Raw genomic sequence first — 18,770 nt, forward strand, 5'->3', positions numbered from 1 at the left:
TCTATCACTCAGCCTTATGGAAGAGAGCGAGATCTAGAGAGATCAAAGTTCCTGTTTGATAACTGTTTCAATTCACACTTCATATGCAGTGCAATACACTCACTGTAATAAAGTAGCCAAGTATTTGGTAAGTGATAAGGAAGTGTATGTTAAAAGGGAGTTTTTATAAAGAGCGTCTGTGGTGTGCAGTGGCCTCGTATGAACCTTTTTACATACAACTTCTTGCCTGAGTCAGCCTCCCTCCTCCTGTATGACCTTTAAGCCCTTCCTCACCAAACGTGCTTCTTTCAGCTTGCTTTCTGACATTAATCGCAGAGCAGACACTATTTGGTCTCACTTTTGGACCTGATTATTTTATTTTAAGCAACAAAAATAAAAACAAACACAAACCAGAAGGTGCATGGTCACTCTTTGTAGATTGTTATCCCAAGATCAATTTTTCTCCATCTCTTTGTTTTCAGTTGGCTCCTCTCCTTCTCACCTCCCTCCCATACTCTGTAATTTCATCTATTGAATTTAGGCTCATGACAGGCTGTAAAAAACCGGTTGCTTAGAAGATCAGAACAAGTTGTAAGTGCTATCTGGACAGATAAAAATGTCAGCTTTCCTGCAATGGGGAAGGTGGGGAGTGGGCTGAGTAACAATAAGCATTGTACTGGGCTGTCAGTCGGGGGCCTGAAAGATAGTGGAGAAAAGAGAACTGAGGGTACAGGAAGGAGCAGGAGGAAGGGCAGAACACAGTAATAGAACTGATAATAAAACAGTATGTAGAATAACAAAATGAAGTAAGAGAGAGAAAATTCACAGTGATGGGCACTCTGCTACATAGAACTGAACATTTTAAGAAAAGTTCCCTGCCCTGAACAGCTTACAGCCTAAATATGCAAACAACGACAACAACAAAGAGCAAAACCATGAAGGGTGTGGGAAAAGGGTGTAAGAGAGAAGCTGCCAACTCTGAAAATATAGAGTCTTGTTGGAATGCAAGATTGCAGGTGAAGTATTCGCCCCAAGTATTGCTTGTTAATAGGTCTGTTTTCAGATCGGATTTTTGGAGGGAGTGAAGATGAAGGAAGAACAGCTTTACAGTTCCATATTCAGGAAAAAATCCTGAATTTCTTTTTCCTTTTAAAGGTTATTACTATAGGATGTATATTCTAGGTACCAAGTCCTTCACTGGCACACGAGGGGATTAATGTGTGTAATTCCCATTAGTATTAATAGGAGCAAATCCCCTGTACATTAACGGGACGAAAGCTCCCTTTTAGTTTCTAAATTAATGCTAGGGGGGAGGAGGGGGGCGGTTTCCAAAGTGTAATACTACCAAGAATGATAAATTGCAGGATACTTTTAAGAAAATCTCCTGATGCTTTTTGTGAGGAAATTGAGTAGCAAAGTGTAGTATTCCATGAACCAATACATATGAGTGTTATCGTCCCTTCTCATCTGAAGAAATAAAGTAATTTAGAAACTAAGCCAACCTGCTAATCTTGTTTTGGAGAGCAATATATCTAAAGACCCCTGGCTTCAATGCTAAAACACATTTCCAGATATTTTTGGTTAAATTGCATTGTTTAAATGTTCTGCTCTAGCCTCTAGATCAAGTGCCTCCTCTCAACAAAGTAATATGTTGTATGCACATATCCAGATGCTTTTTACTGTATAAATAAGAACAGTATATATGGGATTTTACTTTATTTTAAAATTGGGAGGAAAAATGGAAAAGAAATTTCAGGTTTTCATAGGTGAAATATCAAGCAGGTATTTAAAACTTTTGGATTTAATTAATGGGAGGAGAAAATGGATTTGAGTTTTGCAGTTACTTAGATTTCTTGTTGGAACAAGTTGATATGGATCAGTGTTCAGTTGTGTCATCAATGCATGCATGCTCTGTCCTTCTGTTTCATTCTGGGGTCTAGACGTGATTATACAGGAAAGGAAACATGCCACATTTATGCAGCTTGTTATAGTGGCAAGAAACATCCAAGCTCCCTGGGCAAAACAGGGAAAGTAGCTTCTTTCTAGGAGTTCTGTATGTTGACAAGAGCTAGAAATTTGGGACAAAATCAGGTATAAACCTAACTACAAGATATATGTTCTGGGGATTGGAATCAGAGTTTATCATTTCATGCTAAAAAATACCATCTCTGTGTATAACTAAATTGGAGGCTGTTTTTAATCTCAGTAAATAAGGAGATATATAACTTAAGTAATTCACATTTTTCACAGAAAACATGTTCATTGCCTTTCTTAGGATGAGAAAATGGATGCTGATGTTTCCGACATACAAGCAGCAGCTCTCTCCTCCAACTGGCAGACTAAAACCAGCTTTATGTCCAGCTCACTGCTTTCAGATTCAGGCTGTAAGTATTATTATTTAATAGGAAAACTCCACAACACAACTGAGTGTCCTCTGCTTTTAAAACTCTTTTAGTGGAATGACAGAGACCCCATTGAAATCATCATAGGATTCTTGCTGGCTTTCAGCTTCAGGCACTGAATTTATTGCTTTACCTTGTTAGTGCTATATCACACTGGGATTTTTTCCATTTGGAAATACTGCATTTTGTCATCAACGTCCAGAAGAAAGAAAATTACATGCATTGTAATATGAATCCTGGCAGTGGAAACATTAGATTTAAAAGACGCTGGATTTTCAGGTCACATGCAGATACCCAACCAAAGCACCCCCTACAAATTCCTATTGATTATTCTGTCTGACATTTGTGCCAGTGGAGTTTAACAGCAGAAGCAGAATTCCCTGTCCAATACCTTCTTTTTGGAAAGTTGCTGTTTGGTTGCAACTTCCAGCCCATGAGTTTATGCGTAACGGGTCACAACAGGCTGCGGCGGTCTCTCAAAGAGGTAGTGATGTGATGAATGGGAGACTCTGAAGGGATGATGAGCTCCAGCTCTGATGAAGTTGATTCTTTTCTGAACACTACTAAACCATCTCTTGCCACAACTGACTTACAAAAATACCTCTGAAGAGATGTTTTGGTCTCTGGAACAGGCCAGTTTGCAACAGGCATCAGATTTTTTTTTTTTAATCCTGGAGAATGATACCCCTACAATTTTGTCACACACACCCCCAACTAATTTCAGCATATACAGGTTGAATGCTGTACTATACATTTGAAGCATTGTACTCTGTATTTTTCTGAAACAGTGTCACAGTTCAGTGCTATCTGCGCCTTTCATCCTTCTTTGGTCTCTCTGAGTGCCCCAATACAGGTGACAGGCCTTGAGTCCTCACCTCCTCAGTGTGGAATCCTTTGGTTCTGTCACTCTTAAACTGTCTCACAGGGGTGCGGACTCTGTGTACCAACTATGATTGCTCAGCAGACCCAATGGATTTGGCTACCTTGGTTCTTCCCTTCTGAGCCATGACTAATGGTAAATAGTTACCCAGAACAACCTTTTCAAAACCAAGCATTGTTTAATCACAACAGTAGATACACAGCATGTCATGACAAAAGGTTTTGAAACACAATAAGAGGTCTACACATATATCTGTTTTGCCTATAGGCTTAGGTAGGCAAGCTTATCCCAAATGTAAATAGTGTAAATGGTGAATTCTCTAACTTGAAGTCTTTAAACCATGATTGGAGGACTTCAGTAACTCAGCCAGAGGTTAGAGGTCTATTACAGAAGTGGGTGGGTGAGGTTCTGTGGACTGCAATGTGCAGGAGGTCAGACTAGATGATCTCGATGGTCCTTTCTGACCTTAAAGTCTATGAGGTAAAATTTAAAAAGTAAATTATCCCAATAGTATCTTTTAAATACCAGCAAGTGGAGCTATCTGAAGCTATTGTTCTCTTTCCTGCATGTGTGCAAATAACCCCTGCCTGAATTAACCTCTTGAGATCCTATAGCAAAAAACGCACAATACCAATCAACTACAGTATATACTATTCATATAATATTACCGGCATCCCCATGTCCTTCACACAGAGTAGATATTCTCTATGAGTGGCATTTATAGGAGTTTATTAGCCAAGTAATTTTTACCTACTTCAGCAGTTGTGGTTCTGAGAAACAATTTTGGAAAGTAAACAAATAGATTTGCCAATCCCTTATTCTTCCTCTCTGACCCTAGACAGGGCTTCTTGCAGACTAATATAAATACAGTGTTTTGGTTGGAACCCTTTGTTAAAATATTAGAAGACTGAAGGTTGCCAGACCCTAAGTGAGGATTACAGGCAGGCAGAAAGTGATGAGGGGATGGGAAACAATTTTATGTTCCATCCTTCTGTGTGTGTGGTGGCGGTAAGATAGCTATATAGAAAGGGAACTGGATTGCATTCGTTTATGTTACCTGACAAAGGGCCTTGCAAAACTATGGGACATCTCTGATCCTGTAAAGTGGCAATTAGTGCTTCCATAGCAATCATTTTTATAGCACTTCACAAACGATATTGATTGCATAGTGTATGGGATTATCATCGTCGTTTCATCATACTACTTCTGTTACAGTCCTTGGTTATGAATCTTTGACAGTCACCTCTTAATTTAGTATCAGTCAGATGAAACACTATAACATACTTCTGTGAAACCCTACAGAAAATCTACCAATTTATTCTGCCTTGGTCTGCTGCTTCAGCACATCTAAGCTCTTATATCTACACAGCACAAGGAATCTCACCACAGGATCAGAGGAGATACTCTTTTTTTTTTAAGGTGGAAGTCCTGACACAGTCTGTCTTGCAGTGCAATCTAGTAACTATCTCTGACATTCTATCAACTATCTCAATGTTGTAACTGAAATCAGTATATTTGAAAATGTAGGAAAAAATCCAAAAATATTTATAATAAATTTAAATAAGTATTCTATTATTGTTTAAGAAGGCAATTAAAATTGTGATTAATCAAAACTATTTTTAATATACTTAATTTGTTTTGCATTAATCACTTGAGTTGACTGTGGTTAATTGACAGCCCTACTTTGCGGTGATGGGGGTAAATACAAATGTGGAGTCTCTGTTTGTATATTATTACATCTATCCTTGATTAAATAAGATTTTCTTAAAAATAAGAACTGGAAACACAATTAGCAACTATCATTTTTATAACATTCATGGATTTCTGAATGGGAAGCAGCAGTGGTCTACCTGAATCATACCTGAAAGAGGGCCATATCGAAATATCACAACCACATGAGGCAAAGAGCAAAAATTGAATGGGTCCTTGAAATGGAATTCTTCTTCAACCATTAGAGAAGTGGTTCCACCAGGGTAGAGCAAAATGATAGGGTAACATGGGGTAAGTTTGAATGGCCACTCCCCACAATGTACCTGTTCTTTGGCTGAACAGTGGAATTCATTTTCTAGAGCTAATCAGAAACCTTTCAGCAGAACTAAGCTCTCTGGAGGGGAAAAAAAAAAAGCGGTGCTTGGTAAGAGCATTGATCCCACTGTAATCATTATGGTATATCTGCACTCAACATCATATGGGGAAAGTTCCTTTCTAAGAATATAAACGTGGCTGAACGATTGCTGCTTACTGAGTTTTTCTTAACTTTTATAATTGGTTGGAGAGGCATTTCCCATATAGTCGTTTTGGCTAACCCATCCTCATAGATCTGGTGGTAATCCTCTTATGAACCTGTCCATCACTATGATTTCTATCATCTTCTCCATGCGGTGAATCTCTGGGCACAGCCACTTCCACCTTCGATGGATCAGGTCCAACAATTGTGAACTTGGCACCAGGTTGCCATCCTGATACCTCCACTCATAGAACCTCTGGGCCCTTATAGCTGTCATCACCCCAGATCTCACCAGGATCTCTGCCTTCAACTGGGGGTAATCTGTGGCTGCTTCTGCTGCTATGTCATAGTAGGCCTTCTGGGCTTCCCCACACGGGAAAGGGGCAAGGATGCTGGCCCACTGGGTCTTGGGGCCAGGCCTCACGTAGGGCCGTTCTCTCAAAGGCCTCCACATCATCTTCCACCGTTATCTTTTGCAGGTAACTCCTGGCCCTAAGGGGTCGTGTCTCATTAAGGCCATGAATCAGAGTGGTCAGGGCCTTCAGCTGGCTCACGACCTCCTGCAGGGTGGCTCGATCCTGGGCTGCCTGGCTTATCAGCAGCTGATTCGTTTCCTGTTGAAGTCGTACCGACTCCTGTTGGGTGGTCAGTTGGGCCCTGGTAACCTCTTGTTGTGCTGCTGTGGCCTGCACCAGTGCCCTCACTACATTGTCCATTTTGCGGTGGGGTGAGGGGGTGATTTACCTTGCCCTGGGATGGTTCTCAGTGCCAATGCAATGCCACTTCTGACACCAAGTGTGGCAAGGCACCCCTTCTGCCTCTCTGGACTTAATACTCCCTCCTCTAGCCTGGATAGGGCCTGAGGGTAAATCAGCACCACTCTGGAGTGTGTCTTTCTTCCCTTTTTGGTGTTTGTTTCTCAGAGCCTTCCCGGTAGGCCTCAGGGCAGGCCTGAGGAGCGCTCCTCTTTCCCTGGCCCCCTCACTGGGGAGGTATTGTCCTGTTGCTGGCCCCAGGGTGTCAGTCCTTCCCCTAAACAGGCACTAGGTTTAGGTGTCTCCCACACTGGAGAAGCCTATCTCCCTGCTGACGCCAGCCTTGCAGCAGCCTGTCCCCCACCCACTAGGAGAGACGTTTTAACAAGTTTCAGGCAGCCCTTAATTGAACTCAGGTTTCCCTAATTGACCTGAAGTAACCCTTTCCCAGCTTGTAGGAAAAAGGGCCTTTTGCATTCTAGGGCTAACATACCTGTTTTCCCAGACCCTCTTGCAGCCGTCCAGCCTGCCTTTGTCACAGTCCTTGCTTTTAAAAACCTGAGATGATGTGGAGGACTTTTCTTGTTGCCTATATGGTAAAGAATTACCAATAAAAATCTTGTGTGTCTCAGATTTTCTTGTTTCTTTATTCTTAATGGAAAGGAATTGAATACAAAATCTTTTCAATGTTTTAGTTTCTCTTGCCTATTCTGTAGAAATCTTTTAGAGAGGTTTTTTGAAGCTCTGTAGGGAGAAAGGCTTTAGAATCTTTGTTTTGTGCTCTTTTGTGCTAGTTGATTCTGAAGGAACACACAGTTTTTATTCACATGATTAGGTTTTTTTAATTTCTCAGTGTACTGATTACTTACCCTCTTAATAGTAGCTGCTATTGTGGTGGTCTTTATCTTCGTCAAGAAAATGAGTTTCCTCCAAAACCATTAGTATCTCTTTCCAAACTTGATGTGTCACTTATATGGTGAGCCTAATCTCCATCAGTCAGAGAATTGAAGGTCCTGAAGTTATTTCCAGAATTTTTGAGGACTGTGTAATATTCTGGCAGCAGTTCACATAACCAACTCTTCTTGCCATCACTAAGGCTAAGATTATGTCACAGAAGTTATGGAATCTGTGACTTCCAGTGATCTCCATGACATTGGAGACCTCCGCAGATGGCAGGGGACCCTCCCACAGCTGCCCAATAGCTGCAGACGGTGAGACCCCGACAACTGACCAGCTGCCACTGCTGGCAAGGGTCCCCCCTGCAGTGGCTCAGCCACTGTGAGTAGCTGGAGCCCCCCGGCAGCTTCCAGCCACCAATGGCAGAGGGACTCCGAAGCTGCTCAGCTGCCACAGTTGGGGGGGGGCCCGTGCAGCTCCTCAGCTACCACTTGCAGGGGCCCCGCCCTGCAGCTGATCAGTCGATGGGAGCAGAGCCTCCTCTCCCTCCGCAGCTACCCAGACTCCGCTTCTGGCAGCCATCTCCTCCCCTACCCCCAAAACTCCCATCCCCGCAGGGTGTTGGGGACCCCTCCCAGGCACTGGGCAATGGGGTCATTGCAGCTCCTAGCCACTGTGGCAGGGACAGGGTGCTGGATCCTCCTCCATCCCCATTTTGTCAGGAATGTTTTTATTAATGTTTGTTAATTGCCTGTGATCTGTCCATGACTTTTGCTAAAAATATCCATGACAAAACAGTGGGCTTAGCCATCACCATCGAAAGGCAGGTAATAAATCAGTCATTTGAGTCACTTCAGTGGCATACGCTCCATGCACTTTTAATTTCAAGCACTGATATTTATCAGCACTAATTTAAGGCTTTGACAATCATATCTGATCTTCTTTTCCTGAGCCCCAGGGTATTTAATAAAATCAACGAGTCTCTCTTACTTTGTCACTCATTACCTGTGGCTAATTTATCTCCTTGCTTGTTCAGAAACAGAAGACTAGACTTTAGCCATGTGAACCAATAATATTTTTGCTCAGTCACTCGCAGTAGCTGTGTGCTAGACCTTATAATGTTATATTTTTCTCCCTATATTCTGATGAAAGTTTCCAGATTAACAACGTGGGAACTGAGGTCTTCTACAGAACAAAAACAGTACAGCCAGTAGCATTACAAGGTTCCTCTATGTTTCCCTGCCAGTGTGGTTCAGCCCTGACTTGGAGAGATCATTGTAGGGTAGGAGAGAAGACAATTTTGATATAATTTAGAAATGAAGGAGACTCTGGAATTAAACCTTGATCTATGTACAATTGTTGAAGGGAAAGAGAAGAAGAAAAATGACAAAAAAAAAATAAATAAACTGCAATCTGTGTATTTATAGATATATTTAGTATGGAGATGCTAATTACAGCAGTCAATGAAAGGGATAGCAATATTCATCTGCTTCATGTCTGGTCTTCATGTTTTTGTTATAATTTCTACAATTACAATATCTTTTCCATAACCAGCTATTTTATAGAGTGCTAGTTTTGCTTACTATACCCCTGTTCTTAGAAAGGAAGAGGTTTAACTGAGAGCATAATTTAGACAAGAAGGCACTCATTAGATACATGGTTTGCAGTCCATATTATTTTCAGCTGCAACTGAAAAAAGGTTAGTCTGAAAAAAATCAGCTACTGGCTGTTATCTATAGAATAATCCTCGGAAATTGCTTTTTTCATGGCCACTGTGTTTTTCTGCAGTTTTATATTACTAAGCTTCTAACAATTGCAGATGCTTTGCATTAGTTTTGTAAATTGATTCCTGTCCTTCTGTTTGTACAATTTATCATTTCAAGGTTTTGACCTGGAATATTTCCCAGAAGTCATATAGCTTCTCGGCTTTATATTGTTGACGGGTGTCTCTATCCCAGGCTTTCATACCCTAAGCGTGCAGAGAGGAAAATAGTGGTTAGTCTTCCTGATCTCATAAAACTGGGATCACAGCATTCCATTATCCATTGGTTTTGCTGATACATAGCACTCTTATGTTACCATGGTATATAGTAAGGATGGACTAACCACTGGGCAAAATAAATAATCCTGAGCTTTTGTCCTTCCCACTATAACACATACACACTCACCCCCCTGTAGTGCTGGCTTTCTCTATGCCTGTAGTCCCAGGCCATACCTAAGTATTGGCAGACAGTAGTGATTTGTTTGTATTATAGCAAAGATGTAAAAGGTGTAAAAGAGAATAAAGTGTGAGAATTGCCAATTTTGAAGGAGAGTTCTTATCGAATATAAGGGACAGCATGGCAGAAAGCACAAAGGCACATGTGGGGAAAGTAGGCAAGCCGTGATCAAGGCAGACATCATGGGCAGACCAAAGTCAAGGGATGATGTTGCAGTAAGAAATTAGATTTGAAAGACAAGTTAGGACTAAATGGTGAAGGGCCTTATATGGTGTAAAATTGGAGATGGGAGACAGAGAGAGAGTGGGCTGAAAAGATGAGTGTGAAGTGGTTGGAATAATGGGCCAGGAAGATGAGCCTAGAGACCACATTTTTAAAGAACATGTCAAGCACAGGGTGATAGCTGTTAAAATTTTTATCTTAGTTACTGCAACTGCAGATTCAACTCTTAGTCATAGGTGTCTAATCCTTTTTTAAATCTTTGCTGAACTTTTTGCCTTAATATCCTATGGCAACAAATTCCACAGGTTAATTATACATTGGATTAAAAGAAGATTTATTTTATTTGTTTTAAATTTATTGCCTCTGATTTTATCAGAAGCCTTCTAGTTCTTGTATTACTGGAAAGGCAAACAGGAACTGTCTACTGTTACATCCGTATAAGTCTATATACCAATTCCTTTGTACTGGCTACCAGCTGGTAGTGAAAATAATGTGCCTTGCAAATCCCTGCTTTTTAGACCTTCTCATCTCTCTGGAAAAACACACCTGAAATATTCAATTAAGCCATTTTTATCTGTGGGATGATGAAAAAAGAATAGGCTTTTTCCACTGTAAAAGAAAAGTTTACTATATTTTTTTCAACCAGACAACTCAAAAATGTCTGAACTCTGAAATCTGGTTTGTCATTAATACTCTGCTAAATGGTTGAAATTAACCAAAGACAGGGACATTTTGAAAATTGCATGCTGAGGGCAGGTCTGTGCCACAGATTTCTGCCAACAGAGCTGTGTCAGTCACAGGCATGAGGAGGAGTTATCTCTCATAAAATTGTGGGAGCTGTGCTGCAGAAGCCCCTAATGTAGCTACAGCTATTCTGACAAAAGCGCTTGTTTGCTAGTATAACTTGCTTTACTCAGGTGTGGTGGAATAAGCTATAATGGTAAGAGTTCCTGGTATAAGTATAAACTGTGTCTAGTCTAGGAGCCCTTAGCTAGTATCATATGCCTATACCTATACTCATATACCTATACCTATACTTGTAAAGTGTTCCCAATGTAGACATGGCCCGAATTTGTAGAAAATGTCATCAACTTTGCAAGCATATAGTTCCAGCACTCTTGCAAACACAGTTCATCTCTCTGGAAGTGTACTCTCTTACAAATCAAGTGAGACGTACCAGGCAGTGCTTCTATGCCCAGATACCATTCACTGTGTGTTTTCCTCTAGTATTCAGGTTTTTGCCTTAGAAGATTCTTAGTGTCTGAAACATACTGCTCCCTGAAATCCATCTGAGTCTATCACTTCCTGCTGTTAATAAACCAAAACAAAAAAGCCCTAAAGCCTTAAAGTGTTGCCCATATATTATCATCTTTCCCATTTTCTTTCTTTTTCAGTTCAACTTGTAGCGCTCATGGTGTGGTAGACAGAATGGTTTACAAGTTTCCCACATTAGTGGGAAAGATGGAAAAATCATCATTTTATTTAACTTTTTCTTATTGCATATTATTATTTTATTTTATTATTATTTATATTATAGTCACACCAAAAGGTCCCAACAAAAACTGTGCTAAACTCTAATCAAACACTGTGACATAGACTCTGTCCTAAATGGCTTACTGTCTAAAAAGACAAGACAAACAGTGGAATAAAGGAAATAGTGTTATCCCCATTTGGGCAACAGACATGAAGATTAAGAGTGAAGTTCTGGCCTGATTGAAGTCAGTGGGACTAAATGACATCCAAAGTCACACAGGAAATATGTGGCAGAGCCTAGCTGAACCCAGATTTACTAACCACTAGACCATTCCTCCCTCCTACAAAATGAAATTAGCTTTAATGGGAAGAGACCAGTGAGACAAAGCGCTGAATGTGATGAGCATTAGAAAATGGTCAGTTTTCAGAATGGAGAGAGGTAAATAGTGGTATCCCGCATGGGTCTCTACTGGGACTAGAGCTGTTCAACATATTCATAAATGATGTGGAAAAAGGGATAAACAGCAGGATGGCAAAATTTGGAGGCAATACAAAATTACTCAAGATAGTTAAATCCAAAGCAGATTGTGAAGCGTTACAAAGGGTTCTCACAAAACTAGGTTTCTGAGCAACAAAACGGCAGCTGAAAATCAATGTTGATAAATGCAAAGTAATGAACGTTGGAAAACATAATCCCCACTATACATACAAAATGATGGGGCCTAAATTAGCAGTTACCACTCAAGAAAGAGATCTATGAGTCATTGTGGATAGTTCTCCAAAAACATCCACTCAATGTGCTGCAACAGCCAAAAAAGCTAACATAATGTTGAAAACCATTAAGAAAAGAGACAGAAAATATCATAATGCTACTATATAAATCCATGGTTTGCCCACACATTGTATACTGTGTGCAGTTCTGGTTACACCATCTCAAAATAGATATATTAAAACTGGACAACATACAGAGAAGGGCAACAAAAATGATTAGGGGCATGGAACAGTTTCCACATGAGAAGAGATTAAAAAGACTGAGACTTTTAACTTTGGAAAAGAGATGACTAAGAGGGACTATGATAGAGGTCTATAAAATCATGACTGATGTGGAGAAAGTGAATAAGGAAGTGTTATTTATTCCTTCACATAACTCAGGACATAGGGTTTACCCAATGAAATTAATAGGCAGCAGGTTTAAAACAAACAAAAGGAAGTATTTCTTCATACAATGCAAAGCAAACCTGTGGAACTTGTTTGCAGAGTATGTTGTGAAGGCCAAAACTATAATGGAGTTCAAAAAAGAATTAGATTAGTTCATGGAGAATAGGTCCATCAGTGGATATTAGCCAAGATGGTCAGGGATGCAACCTTATGCTCTGGGTGTCCCTAGCCTCTTATTCCCAAAAGCTGGGAGTGGATAACAGGGGATGGATCACTCGATGATTGTATGTTCTGTTCATTCCCTCTGAAGCACTTGGCATTAGCTAGTCAGAAGACAAGATACTGGGATAGATGGACCATTGGTCTGACCCAGTGTAGCTGGTCTTATATTCTTAGGTCTTAAGGGAGGAACTTGATATGTGTTTTATTTTTATTTTTCCTTAATAGCTGCAAAAAATGACATTGCAAGCATTTGTTTAATTTGACCGGCAGTGTCTCTGTAATAACTTTTCTCTTTATTTCCAAAAAACTAGCTTTCTTAGGAGATGAGCATTGTAAATGTTTTGAGAATAAATAGTACCATGACTGAGAGATTAGTGAAAAATGTGCTCTTCATGTTTCCTGCCAACCTGTCACAGCCTCACACTGGGGAGTGGCTGTGTTTTTATCCACAACAGCCCTTAGGTTTTCAATATTATCGTTACTCCTTTGAATTGTCTAGCACCAAGTGGCCTCTTAATTTTATGTTCTGCAACAGGAGTCACATCACAGATTTGGGACTCTTTAGCTAACAAAACTGAATATGTTGTACTTACCTATTGCTTTTCATCTGCAAAGCCTTTTACAAACAACAAAGCCTCATAACCTTGGTGAGGTAAGTAGTGTTATCCCCATTTGATTGATGTGCATCCAGTAGTAGTTAAGTTATGACTAGCCCTTTGTCACTGGGAAACAGCAGCAGAGCTAGGATTAGAATTCAAGAGTTCCTGTCTTCAGTCTTGTGCTCAGATTGGTAGACCGGGCTTCTCTAATATGATCTATGGAAATTTTCCAGATTTACCTGAGTGTGGAAGAGAAGAGGCTGTGCATTCAGAAAAGAAGTTTGTGGCAAATAATGATGATTTCACACTTAGAAAGCGAACACTGTATAATTCTTAAGAGAATTCCAGTTTCTTTAGTGCAGAAAAATGATAACTCAAGGATTTATTAAGGGCCAAGGAATCAAGATAGCGATTTTACATTCACTTTTGGAAATTGAAGGATTCTACATTAAAAACTGAAGACTTGTTCCTTGTTACATGGCTCCTAGGTGGGAGCTGCTAAGTTATTACAGTACAGTTTGTAAAGAGTACACTAAGCACGTTTATAACAAACTTCCAGGAAGGCCCAGTGTTCTGACACTTTTGTGATCATGCGTGAACAGTACAAGAATGACTTTTGTAGAACTAGAAGCCTGATGTCTGATTCTATTTCGTAACTTGGTGCCTCTGCCTCTTGTCAAGTCTTTATCATCCAGTTAATGTTCTTTTTACTAATGGATAATTACTAGATGCTGCATCTAGTTCATATTTACTTTTGGGGCTTTGTGCCATATGATGCACTCAAGCTAAGTTTGTGAAAGTACCCAGAACCAAGGATTTAAAAAATTACACATGCACACCTAAAGTGCATATACATTAATTCTGATGTCAAAAAAATACTGGGGCCAATACAATTTGTTCCTCTAGAATGTTCCACTATGAAGGGTATTTTCTTTGGGGTTTTTCCTGGGTTTTTTTCCCTTATTAAAAAAACTACAACATGAAATGCAAACAAAGTGTAAATACAACATAAAGGGCATATAATTACAATTCTTAAATGTCAGGTAAAGTAGAAATTAAGATTTCCTCTGTGTAACAAAGCTCCCTCAGCCAGGTTAATCCTGGATGCACTTAAAAATCTGGTTTTCTTGACCAATAAGCACTTATATTACTCTCTGTATTGATAAATGTATACCATAGTATGTTGCTGTATGTGCAGGGGCGGCTCCAGGCACCAGCGCTCCAAGCGCGTGCCTGGGGCTGCAAGCCATGGGGGACACTCTGCCGGCGCTGCGAGGGCGGCAGACAGAGTGCCTTCAGCGGTGTGCCTGCAGAGAGTCCGCTGGTCTTGCGGCTTCGGTGGACCTCCTGTCCACCAAAGCCGCGGGACCAGTGGACCCTCCGTGCTTGGGGCGGCAAAATGTCTAGAGCTGCCCCTGTGTATGTGTGCCATCATCACTTGCATTTTCTGACTTTAAAATTTTAAATTTGTAACCAGAATGTTGTATTTAACACAGATTTTTGCATGCAGTAGTATATCAGACAAGCATGTACAAATTCTGAATGTGAAGAACAGCACAGGTCAAACTTATGGTAGCTGCCACTAGCAAATCTATGTATACTACTAGCTATTGATAGTATTTCTTTGCAGATGGTTGATTGGTCCCTCACACTTCTTTTTTCTTTCCTTTCCAGCATTTATCAGAAGAATGGTTCCTTTCAATTTAAATACAACCAAGGAAGATCCCATTAGTATTGCTGTCAATGAAATGAAGTCACAAGCAGAAAAAGAGAAGCACTAGAGCTGCTAAAAAACTATGCAAAAACACCGCTACTTTCCTTGCTGGAGGTTCAATTCTGCTCCATTGTTTTAAAACAATAATAATTCTGTCTGCAGTCAAGCACAGCTGCACTTACAGGAGTGATGCAGCTTCAGTAATTCATCAATTGCCAAATATTGACTGAAAGTTCATCATAGTTGTTTGAGGGGAATGAGGCTATTTAAACCTGAAGATAATGGTATGTACCACATCTGCCAAAGGGTTTCATGGCATAAAGCTTTGTCCTCTTTGCATTCATTCTATAGTTTGCCTGACTAAAGTTCATTCTTGCTTATAGCATACATGGATTCTAAAGATTACTAGCTGAAAAACTAGTACACAAACTTTTGCTAAGAGCAAAATTACAGGTGTAAAGAAATTTGGTTGACACTTAAATTTAGGCATCATTTAATAATGATTAATAATCAAGAAACAATTACTAGAAATTACTTTTGTCCCAATATATTATAAGAAGCTTTATAATATGTTGTAGCAAAATGTATACATGATTTTAGGTATTTCAGTTAATAAAAACCATGTAACAGGTCATTACTATTAGAAAAGAATCCAATCAGCAAAGTTTAAAACTAGAACCACATTTTCCCAAAGTTGAAGGGAATTTAGATCATAGGCTGCACCAATCTATCTCTATTGTTGCCGTTCAGAATTATTTCTAAGATATAATATCTTATAATCCGATGGTATGGCAAGAAGGCATTATTATCTAATGCTTAGAGTAAGAGAATGCCATTTGGAAGACTGGTTCTCAGCTCTTCTCGTAAGTCACTGTCTGACTTTTTGCAAATAACTTAACCTCTCTGTGCCTCAGTTTCCTCACCTGCAAATGTCCTGATGATACCGACCTTTGTTAAGCACTTTGAAAACCTTTGATGAAAGGTGATTCTATATATGAGCATGAAACATTGTTCATTTTTAAAAGCAACTTCTAATAACCACTTTGTTATTCTTTTTATTTTATATTAAGTATTTTGAAATTTTAAAATGTTACTTATTATTCATAATTCTGGATGTCCTTCTTGCTTCTGAGGACCCCATTCCAGTCAAATCTGATACCTTTCCTAGCTTAATATAGACCCCAACAAACCACTATTGTAACATCTTCCACTATCTCTAGAATCTTCAATATTTGCACCAGTCCTAGTTCAGTTCTATGATACATGCTTATCTTTAGTGTTCCAGGTTGAATCACCACCAAAGTGCCTTAAAGGGCCAATATACTGGCCAAACACACCAGGGAGTATCAGCGTAATATGAATTACATTGCAGTGGTTCATTTATGACAGCCTTTTCTTGTATAGAGAGCCCTCTCTTTCTCAGAAAGACTGTGGCTCTTTTACCAGCACTGTCAGTAGAGATGGAACCTTTAGTAGCAGTTTCCAGATCATGATGTGCCAACTAAGGAACAGGCAGTGCTTTTAAAGAGTTTACTGCAGACAGATTCTGCTCACAGCTGGGACAGTGAGGAGTCTGTTGGAGCAAGCCCCTTATACTCAGCATTGTTCCAGGCACACATTATTGCTGAAGATATTAACAGCATATACTTTTCAGAAAGGGAGATTAGAAGATACACTTGATTATTGCTTTGCATTAATTTTATGTGTGTATGTGTATTGTAACTTCTTTGTATGAAAACAGCTATTGACTATTTTTCTTATGTCTCATAAAAGATTGGCTTATCCTTTCTGAAGATATTCTCTTTGTCTTCTAGATGTGCATAGTGTAGGCTGGAGTAATACTGGCACTAGCCCTTTACAGATTGCTGACACGTTTCCTACCTCAAAGGCCAGAAAGTATAACAGGGTCATCCATCTCTTCCAATCCCAATGGCTGTGTCAGAGCCAGAATAAAATAAACTACACAAAAAAACCCCTCTCTACTAGTGAAAATAAGGTTAATGAAAATGTCTTTCTATCATAGAGCAGGAATGAGCATGGACATCATGAAATATGAGATTAACTCAGTCCATAGTTGCCCTAAACTAAACCAACTGTAAATGTATTCAGCATTTGTAATTTATTTTTTTGATTAAATCAGGTCACAGCTGGAAATTGGTTGTTTAAAACACTTCAGTCAGTTTGCCTGGTGAAAAGTTGGAAAATCAGAAAATAAGATATTCACAGTTTCCAGAGTTTATGGTGTATACATATAATGGTTTAAAGAAATATAGGACAGTCAATTTAAAATAAAAACTGTTGTTTTGCAACACAGTAAATTGTGGTCTTAAAATAGACTATGTTGCAAGGAGATCTTGTTAAAGAGAACCCCCTACAGTTTGAATTGCTGTATAGATAGATGTGTATCAACCACCTTTTACTGAATCTGGAACAACTTCCATGGTAAATGCCTGTTTGTAAGTGGGCTTGGCTGAAACCTGGCAACTGAGAGCCACAGTTCAGGAGCAAAATTATTATTTTTGTAAAAATAAAAATCTCTTTGCTTTCCCTAAGGAATGTGAAAAAAAGCTGGATATTCATTGCTTCTGCCTCTCTTCGCTTGTATTTATTATTTCTTACTTGTGTTTACTAAAAGTAGTTTAGTTAGTTTTAATAATTGTTTTTTGCATTCTCTGACTACTACAATTAAGCAGTCTAAACTCCAGGACATGCTTTCAAAATGCTCTGTAAATACATTCACACAACAGAATGAAAATGACTATTGGGTGAATTATACTGGCTTTAAAACTCCTTAAATATGTTAATTCTTTACAAACTGGGCCATGTGATATCTTTTCTGGGGCAATTTATTTCCTTTTTGTAACTTATGAAGAGGGTTGGGGGAAAGAAATTAAACCACAAAAAAATTAAAGGAACTTTTTAATAGGTTAGTGTAAGCTTTCCAAACCCAGTAAATTCTTTCCTAAACTTACCCTCTTGGCCCTGCAGCACAGATAATGTACAACATTGGCCTGAATTCTGCCTTAAATAGAGAATCATATTTCCTGCAATACCTCAGTGTAATACAGTGAATTAATTTCCTTCCTAATGAGGGTTAAAGTCCCTTTCCTGACACTATTTGAAAATGACCTTTTGTGGTTTAATAAATTATATTTTTTCATTTTGGCAAAAATATTATTCCTTCTGACAAGTTTCTGATTCTAAAGTAGAAAATCAGATTGTTCATTTGAAACATTTTGTGCATTCAGTATCCTAAAATTACTAGTCTTTTCATTCATCATAGATCCTCTGAATATTATTAATTCATTAATAGCCTAATCCTTGCACACAGTGAGAGCTTTCAGTATGCAAGAAATGGGATCGGAGTGAAAGATTGTGTCTACACTTAATTTTTTTTCTTATGCACAGCATCTCTGAAAATTTAGCCACTTGTATTTAGGTGTCTAAATTTGGACCTAGGTACCTAGCTTCAGGCATCCAATTTGGGAATTTTGGCCTTGAAAACTATGGTCCAAACTCTACTTAGTGCAGGTTAGCATAGCTATAAAGAAGAAGTGCATCAACCCCCTATGTTCATTATCCCTAAAACACCACTTATTGTGGTATTCAAGCATCTTCAGTTGAATTACTTCAGTTTTACATTGTCCCTCACTTCTCTAGAGCTTCATCTGGAACCTTATATGTTTTCAAGCTTTGACAGCCATGTAATCAATCCAGTGATGCCTGCTTAGTGGTAAACTTTCTTCTACTTGAATGGACAAGTCAGACTCCTAGTACACCTATATTTGAAAGCTTTGCCTATTGATTAGTCAACACAGCTGATTTTTATTATCTGATTAGGTTCTTCTAGAAACAACTGCAAAGAGAAAAATAGAGCTAGGCACAGAACACAATGGCCTCTTGTGGAATGGAGAGTAGAGAGGGCAGGGATAGATGACCACATAGAGAAGCAATTTAGCCTTTTTTCTTTTCAAATTTTTCATGGAAATGAGAGGTTTCAACAGTAATGGTACTGAAGTTTTG

The 18,770-nt window shown here is 39.2% G+C and overlaps 1 protein-coding gene across 1 annotated transcript in view; it reads left to right on the plus strand.

Moving 5' to 3' along the window:
- The window catches only part of CEP128 (centrosomal protein 128), a 407,170-nt gene extending 389,320 nt beyond the window's left edge, over positions 1–17,850 (plus strand). Inside the window, 2 exon segments of the mRNA XM_030558988.1 lie at positions 2,255–2,363; positions 14,708–17,850. Coding sequence (XP_030414848.1) covers positions 2,255–2,363; positions 14,708–14,814 — 216 coding nt within the window. The 3' untranslated portion in view covers positions 14,815–17,850.
- Positions 17,851–18,770: the final 920 nt, after the last annotated feature.

The sequence above is a fragment of the Gopherus evgoodei genome, chromosome 4 (assembly GCF_007399415.2).
Source record: "Gopherus evgoodei ecotype Sinaloan lineage chromosome 4, rGopEvg1_v1.p, whole genome shotgun sequence".
In the NCBI taxonomy this organism is placed as follows: Eukaryota; Metazoa; Chordata; order Testudines; family Testudinidae; genus Gopherus; species Gopherus evgoodei.